General features: G+C 40.3%; 1 protein-coding gene across 1 annotated transcript in view; it reads left to right on the top strand.

Annotated features, from left to right (window-relative positions):
* F2R (coagulation factor II (thrombin) receptor) overlaps positions 1-4,621 on the top strand; it is a 19,074-nt gene extending 14,453 nt beyond the window's left edge. Inside the window, exon 2 of the mRNA XM_012721680.1 lies at positions 3,214-4,621. Within this exon, the coding sequence (XP_012577134.1) occupies positions 3,214-4,409 (1,196 nt within the window). The 3' untranslated portion in view covers positions 4,410-4,621. The remainder of the gene's footprint in view (positions 1-3,213) is intronic.
* The last annotated feature ends 3,398 nt before the right edge of the window (positions 4,622-8,019 follow it).

Here is an 8,019-nt window from a genome sequence, read left to right as displayed (position 1 = left end):
GTTATTTTCCTTCTAGTGAGTCCAGGGCGTTCTCATTTGGGTTGAAACTTGTAGCATGAAAGTCTATAGTCCGTTTTTGTATAATCCCGTGCGAGTTTGGATGTAGTCACCTCGGAGTCTTTATTCTGCCGTTCTCTTGCCGGTTCCGGAGCTGGTGGAGCTGCTCAGCGGCTTTGCGCGGCGCCCAGGTGCTCTGGATCGGGTCTGAAGTTTCAGCGGTTTTTTTTTTTCTCACCCAGGTATTGAGGATCAGATTTGCAGTCTTTCTGCAGCCTGGGCTCCACTCACTGAGCTGAGCTGTCCAGCTTTACCTCCAGGGTTTGGCGTGGGGCAAAGCAGCTCCTGCAGCCCGGGGAACTTCCAGGGGCTCGGGTTTTCCCGGGAGTTCCCTTCTGGGAACTACCCAGTCGCCGATTCCCTCGCAGTTATCTACCTTCTAGTGAGTCCAGGGTGTTTTCGTTTGGGTTAAAACTTGTAGTAAGTGAGTCTATAGTCTGTTTTCAGTCCTCAATTCCTATGCCGGCTTGGACGCGGTGATCTCGGCGTCTTTACTCTGCCGCCATCTTCCGGAAGTCCAAACTGTTTTTAAATTAAAGAAGAAAAGCTAGTATAAGAAGTACCTACCATGTTCTGGACAGTGGACTGGACATTCAGAGAGTGATAGAAATGGTCTCTTACCCTTGAGGAAGAGTCTAAAGCTAAGAGTGTGTTCAGAAGCTGGGCGCTGGAAACAGTTGTTATTTCCCTGTGATGCATCCCCTGCCAGGCCAGCCCTTCACCTTCAGGGGACCCTCTCATGACCTTAATCCTCGAGGTAGTTTGACCTCTACCCTTCACTGCCAGGGCCTCATCTACCATCTCTTAGTAATTAATGCTACTCTAGTAGCTTTGCTGTGCATATTGGTAATAGATACTAATTTATTGGGTTTTCTAGTTCTAGAATTTCTGTTGGTTGGTTTCTTTGCCATTTAGTTCCTGGGTTGTTGTGTTTTTGTTTTCCTATCCATTTCAATGGAATATTTTCCTTTACTTCATCACACATAGTTGCAAATGTGTAGTTGCATAGTTAATTAACAATCTTATCTGCTAATTTCAACATCTAAGTCATCTTGGTTTTTTGAGGCTGCGTCATCTCTCCTGATTCTTTTTGTATTGAATGCTTTTAGATTGTATCCTGGACAATGTCACACTGTGAAGAATCTGAATTTTTTAATAGTTATTCTAGGAACTTTGGTGTTTCCACTTTATCAAGCAGTTAATTTGACTGGACTCAAAATGCATCTTCCTGTTAACCAAGCGATCAAATACCACTTCAGTTCTTTCATTTTTAACAAAATTGCTTTACATCTTCCTACAAATGCATAATTGAAAATCAGTCAAAGCTTTGGGCAGAAATTACATTGGAATTTAGGGCTCCTCCCTCTCTGCCTTTTTCCTTTTGAGAATTCTCTCCCCACTTTTCAGTGACTGTGGTTGCCGTAAACTCTGCTATCTGATTTTTTAGACTAAAAAGACAAAATTTTTTGTTGAGTTTGAGCTAGTTTTAGAGGCCAGAGTTTGTGACATCTCCTCGGAAGCTAAAAACAGGAAAGCCATGGGTTTCTTTCATCTCTCAGATACCATCTTCTAAACCTAAATGCCTTCAGCTCATAGATTTGGGAGAGGAAAAGGTTTTGAGCTTGCCATTTTTATCTTAAGGGATGGTTAGGTCTTCTGGTAGGACCATACCTAGCCAGTACAAAAGCAGGGCTCTTACTGCACAATGCTCCTCTGGGAATTTTTGTTGGTAGGTAGGACTCCATTCCTAAAAAAATGAAACCAAAAGTTTAAAAAGCTACTGTACTTATACAATTTCCAGTTAGTCTTTAGGCATCTACTGTTACTTCTAAATGACCTGCAGTTCCAGCCTTTGTTGTGAACAGAGCCAGAGGTAGACACCTTGCCTTCTTTCCTCTGGGGTGTCTCACCCCACCCCTCAGCTTTAGCTTTCCAATGCCTAGTATAGGTATTTTCTCCCAGTCTCCTTAATGGCAGAAGTTTTGCAAAGCTCCTGGAAGGAGAAGTCAAGCATTCTATTTCTTTGATGAACATTTCAAATGGATGTTTTTAGAGGAAGAGAGTGATCAGAGGAAGTTTGCAGTTGAGCCTTTATTTTGACTTTTGGTTCACACTTTTAAAAAGTCTGGTTAGCCTCCAACTTGCAGCTTTCTGAAACTGAGCTGAGGAAGGCCATGGGCATGAGGAAGGCCCATGTCTACTACTCTGGTCTACTAAGGAACAAGGCAGGAAGATGACCAAGGTGGTAGGTAACTTGTGGTTAACATAGAAGAAAACCCACAGACTGTGGTCTGGACCCAACCGTGATGAAAGATCTGGAACATTCCACTGTGTAAGTAAACTGAAGCGAGTAGGAGGAAAACTATCACATGCCATTGATCATGGAAGTGGGAGTCCTTGGTCTTACTCTGAATTTGCTCTAACTTCATACACCTTTAAGAAATGTCCCCAACTTTCTTTATGGATCTTTCCATTGAGAGGAATATGTTTCAAAGGGTGGCTGCAAAGTAAATATGCATGTGAAGGCATTTGGAGGAAGGAGAATTCATATACCTGGAATGAAATGTTTGATAGCACTGACTCACAGAAATTGCTGGTTTTTACCTTCATATGAGATATCAGTCTTACAGGGTATGTGTCTGAAAGCGTATTGGTCACCTCTGTCCCTTTGAGGAGCACAGTTTTTTTTATTATTATTATTTATTTATGTATACAAGAACTAGGGTACAGGTCAGAGATGCTGGGGTAAGAAAATTCACCAGAGACAGAGTGGGGAGCTGAACAAACAGTACACTGCTGAGGGGAGCAGCAAGCGGGACAGGAGAGGTCTGCTATGCCATGTGGGTCACCTCCCTGGATTGTACTCATGCTAAAGTGGCTGCGGCCATATTCATAGAGCTGCACTTTCAGCCAGTTGCGCCACCAAGGAGGGCCCAGGAGCAGAGTTTTTAAAATGTTTGCTTGTCCCCAAATACAATGTTGTATGTTATTTTGAGTTAGCTAATTCCTTGATAAAGTCTATAATCCATTTGTACACTGCTTGTTTTTTACCATCCAATCTCCTGGTTAAAAAAAAAAAGTAAATAAAAGAAAAATAATGTACACTACTAGTCTCTCTTGTCTTTTTAATTCTTTTTATTTTTTTTTTTTTAATAGAGTCAAAAGCAACAAATGCAACTGTGGATCCCCGGTCATTTAGTCTCAGGCATTCCAATGACAGATATGAGCAAATCCCCCTGGAGGACTATGAGGACAATAATGAAAGTGGGTTAATAGAAAACAGATTCAGCCCTATCAACAAAAGTAGTTCTCTTCCAAAACAACCCATTGTGTTCATCTCGGAAGAAGTCTCAGGATACCTGACCAGCACCTGGTTGACTCTCTTTATCCCCTCTGTCTACACCGGTGTGTTTATAATAAGCCTTCCTCTCAACATCCTGGCCATCGTTGTGTTCATCTTGAAAATGAAGGTCAAGAAGCCTGCCGTGGTGTACATGCTGCATCTGGCCACGGCCGATGTGCTCTTTGTGTCTGTGCTCCCATTTAAGATCAGCTATTACTTTTCTGGAATGGATTGGAAATTCGGGTCTGAAATGTGTCACTTCGTCACGGCCGCGTTTTACTGTAACATGTATGCCTCCATCATGCTCATGACCGTCATAAGCATCGACCGGTTCCTGGCTGTGTTGTATCCCATCCAGTCCCTTTCCTGGCGTACTCTGGGCCGGGCCTCCTTCACTTGCCTAGCCATTTGGGGGATGGCCCTAGTGGGGGTGGTACCTCTTCTCCTCAATGAGCAAACTGCCCAAGTGCCAGGGCTCAACATAACCACCTGCCACGACGTGCTCAATCATACCCTGCTCAAAGGCTATTATGCGTATTACTTCTCAGCCTTCTCTGCTCTCTTCTTTTTTGTGCCCTTGATCATTTCCACAGTCTGTTATGTGTCTATCATCCGATGTCTTAGCTCTTCCATGGTTGCTACCCGGAGCAAGAAATACCGAGCTTTGTTACTGTCGGCCACTGTTTTCTGTATCTTCATCATTTGCTTTGGACCCACAAATGTCCTCCTGATTCTGCATTACTCATTCCTTTCACAGGATTCCATAACAGAAGCCACCTACTTTGCTTACCTCCTCTGTGTGTGTGTCAGCAGCATAAGCTGTTGCATTGACCCCTTGATTTACTACTATGCTTCCTCTGACTGCCAGAGGTACCTCTGTAGTATCTTATGCTGCAAAGAGAGTGCGGATCCCAGCAGTTACAACAGCAGTGGGCAGCTAATGGCAAGTAAAATGGATACCTGTTCTAGTAACCTGAATAACAGCATATATAAGAAGCTGTTAACTTAGGGAATGGGGGCTGCTGGTGAGTTCAAAAGAAAAGGTGAGAAAGCAAATAATCTGATGATTGTATTAATCCATCCCCCAACAGTATGGGCTTTACCACCTAAAAACAATAAATATATTATTTGCATACCTCCTTCTTGTAAGAGCCATTAAAGTGTATGTGTGTGTGTGTGTGTGTGTGTGTGTATATAGTATATATATATATATACACTATATATATATATATATATACACTATATATATATACATATATACACACACACTTTTTCTGTTACAGAAAAATGAAACGAGAATAGGAGACAAGAGTATTGCCAACGCCATATGATAATGAATGTCACTTGCTGATATATTTAGGTGATGTGTGGGTGTGATATAGATATGTCTACACACAAGTATCATTTGCAGAGCAGTATAGAATAGGCACTTTGAAACCTCTTTTTCCTCCTCCCCCTAGCAATTGTGAAAATAAACTCCGGTTCGCTGAGCATCAGAAGATCTTCATCAATTGTGAGCGATTCTAGTTTGGACTTGTGTACGTCACTATAATTTGGACTTGTGTAACATCAATGTTTAAGTTATTGAGGGATAAGATTTAGTACTGTGTAGAAAAGACTTACTGTTTTTCACTTCAAAATATCAAAGTATGATGCTTCAACATTATGAAAGCAGGCATTTTTGATGTTTCACATGCTGTGTGTGTAAACCAAGCTTGAGGGTAGTACTGTGAGCTGAGTCGGTTTTCACAGGAACTGACTGAGATGTGGCTACCAGGGCCATCAAGGGCTACAAGGGATTGGCCTAAAACCCTCCAGCCAAAACCCTCAGAGAGCAGAAGAATAGAACCACACCACACCTGGCCTCTCCTCCTGGGATTCTCTCAAAAGTTCGCTGTATTGATCACGTTTATTAGAATTTGAACAGTATGTGCTATCCCAGGAAATAATGACTATAAGACTTCTCTGCCTAGTTTAAGCCTCTAGGAAAAAGGCATGTTCTTCCAGCAGTTAACCCTGCATGATCCCTGCTCAGATGGAAACCCTTGGAAAAAAACATGAAGATCCACTGTGTGCCTTGTGCTCTCTGTGAGTGCTGGCTTATAACGTTGAATAATACTGAGACCTGCCCTCAAGAAGAACAAAGTAGACCAATACATAGAATGTGATATGTGTAGAATAAATGTTACATACAAAAGTGCTTTTAAGCATGTTCACACAGCAAGGCCTATCAGCTGAAGAACCTTGAACATTCAGGTTACTGCTTCCTGTAGTTTTAATTTGAGATGAAAATATAAAACAAGAAGTATATCTTTAAAAAATATATATTTCAATTTACATTAATTACAAACTATCGTTTTTTTGTTTTTGTTTTTTTTTTTTTAAATTAAAGCAGGTGTTTTTTAAATCAATTATGTCAGTCTGATTGGACATACTAGAAGAACTGACTTTGAAGTTTAGGAAATTTTTTTAAATTCACTTTCTTAAGAGTTGATGAGATGATTGTAAAGGCATTTTTAACAATATAACAAGTCTCAAATACAGGATTCCTCATGAATTTGACAAAATAATTTGAAAATAGATTGAAATGTACCTTTACCCCTAATGGAAAAATACTGGCATTTTAAACAGACAAAAACAGTGGAAGGTACAAGGCGAATGTTTACTTATTTAAAAGAGAAAATTATTCCAAATGCTAGAAGATAATTCACATGAAAGCATGTATTCTAAGTAGAAGCTAGCATTGATTTTATTAACTTAGTCACTGTATTCCTTTTATTCAACTCAGTGGAGATTTATTATTATTGTTTATTCAGTCTCTATATTTAAATACCTCTGACTTAATATGACTGTCACTACTATCAGTTTGTACTTACAAAACATTATGTCACTTTTTATGTTTTTTTTTAAATAAATTTATGTAACCTATATTAATAAACATGAAACATTGCTTGGTATCTGTTTGGAGCAAATTTTTACTGTCTTTCGGGATCCTGTTAGGAGAGTCACTCTAAGGGTTTCACTGATGAGCATATTTACTGAAGAGGCGATTTGCAGAGGTGTGGACAGGGTTACTGAGCCAACAAGGGGTACTGCAGCATCCCCAAGGACTAGCAATTAGGGGAAATGTTTACCATTCCAAAGTGGTAGAAGAGGGAATTACTGATCCCCAGTCCTCTGATCTCATGCTGGTACCTCCCATGGCTGTGGATCTTAACCCAAACCCAGAGATCAAGGGATACCTAGGAGAAGTCGCTCATAAAGGTCAGCTTCTTGGGGCACAGAGAATGAATATGGAAGACCCAATCGAGGGAGGAAAGCACAGTTTCCACCAGAAGCACTGTCTTCTTTTTAGTTCCTTTTTAGGAAAATTCAAGATGCTATCTTTGAGAATATGTTTCGGATCTTGGTTTCTAAGCTTTGTGGTTCAAGTCTGAAGTTCTTTCCTAAGGAAGAGAGAAGCAAATGTCTGTGTAAGGAAGCTGTAGCTGAAATCTAAGGGAGGGCTGCACAGGGTGACAGTTGTTTGCCATCTAATGCTTCCTGAGCAAGAGTGGTAAAGGAAGTTGAAGCAAAATGACAAGAAACTCTAAGAGCTGAAAACCGGATTCTGTGACTAGAGTCAGTCAATAGAAAAAAATTTTCAGCTACACCAGAATCTGTTAACTCACAGACCTTTTAAGTTAGCGCAAAGTGTTTTAAGTTTCTGAACCTGGCACTGAAATAAATACAGTGAAAAAAGTCAGCTGCATTACTGACCACCAGAAATATGATTCCTATTCTAATGACAAAGTGACCTTTAAACTCTTCTGTTATTTTTCAAAACTGTTTGAACTCAGAAAAAAAAAAATAACACTTGAATTTTCTTAAACACACAAAAAAATTTTAGCAACTTAAAATAGCATTTTTGAGGAAGTGGATTATTTGGCTGTTGAACATGCATATGGAAAATTTTAGGTTATACTTCTGAATTTAGGAAATTAACAAAAATATTGACATGATACTCAGGCAGTCTTGAGCACTAAGAGCAAATACGAAAAGACTAGTTGTGCATGGAGAATAATTGACCACAGGATTAAACAAATTGTAATTTTAAGTTTAAATATGCTACAATCTAACCAAAGAGGAGAAATGCCTCAGTGACCCTGAGGCCCTTTCAAGAGATGTAGAGGTCAAAACTCTTAAAACATGATAGTGCAACAGATTGAATGCAAAAGAGAATGAAAACTTTCTGTTAAAGCAAGCATTAAAGAGATAGGTAAAAATATAAAAACAATGCAACTCTTCTGATTAATTTATTTGGGGAAAATTATAAAAAATAATGTATGTTAGGCCCTCCCTGGTGGCGCAGTGGGTTAAAGCACAGCACTGAGAATCTAAAACCACTTCCGCATGAGTTTGATTCCCACCTGCCCTGGAGGTGACCACATGGCGCAGCAGACCTCTCCTGACCTGCCCGCTGCTCCCCTCAGCAGTGTACTTCGTGGATCTGCCTGTTCTGCTCCCCACTCTGTCTCTGGTGAATCCTCTCACCCTACGCATCTCTGGCCTGTACCCCAGTTCTATATGAATAAATAAATAAATCTTTAAAAAAAAAAAGCATAAACTTCCTACCCACA

The sequence above is a fragment of the Condylura cristata genome, unplaced genomic scaffold, assembly GCF_000260355.1.
Source record: "Condylura cristata isolate star-nosed mole 26May11 unplaced genomic scaffold, ConCri1.0 scaffold00007, whole genome shotgun sequence".
NCBI classification, from domain to species: domain Eukaryota; kingdom Metazoa; phylum Chordata; class Mammalia; order Eulipotyphla; family Talpidae; genus Condylura; species Condylura cristata.
The sequence above is the reverse complement of the archived record's forward strand: the minus strand, read 5'-3'. Positions and strand labels throughout refer to the sequence as shown.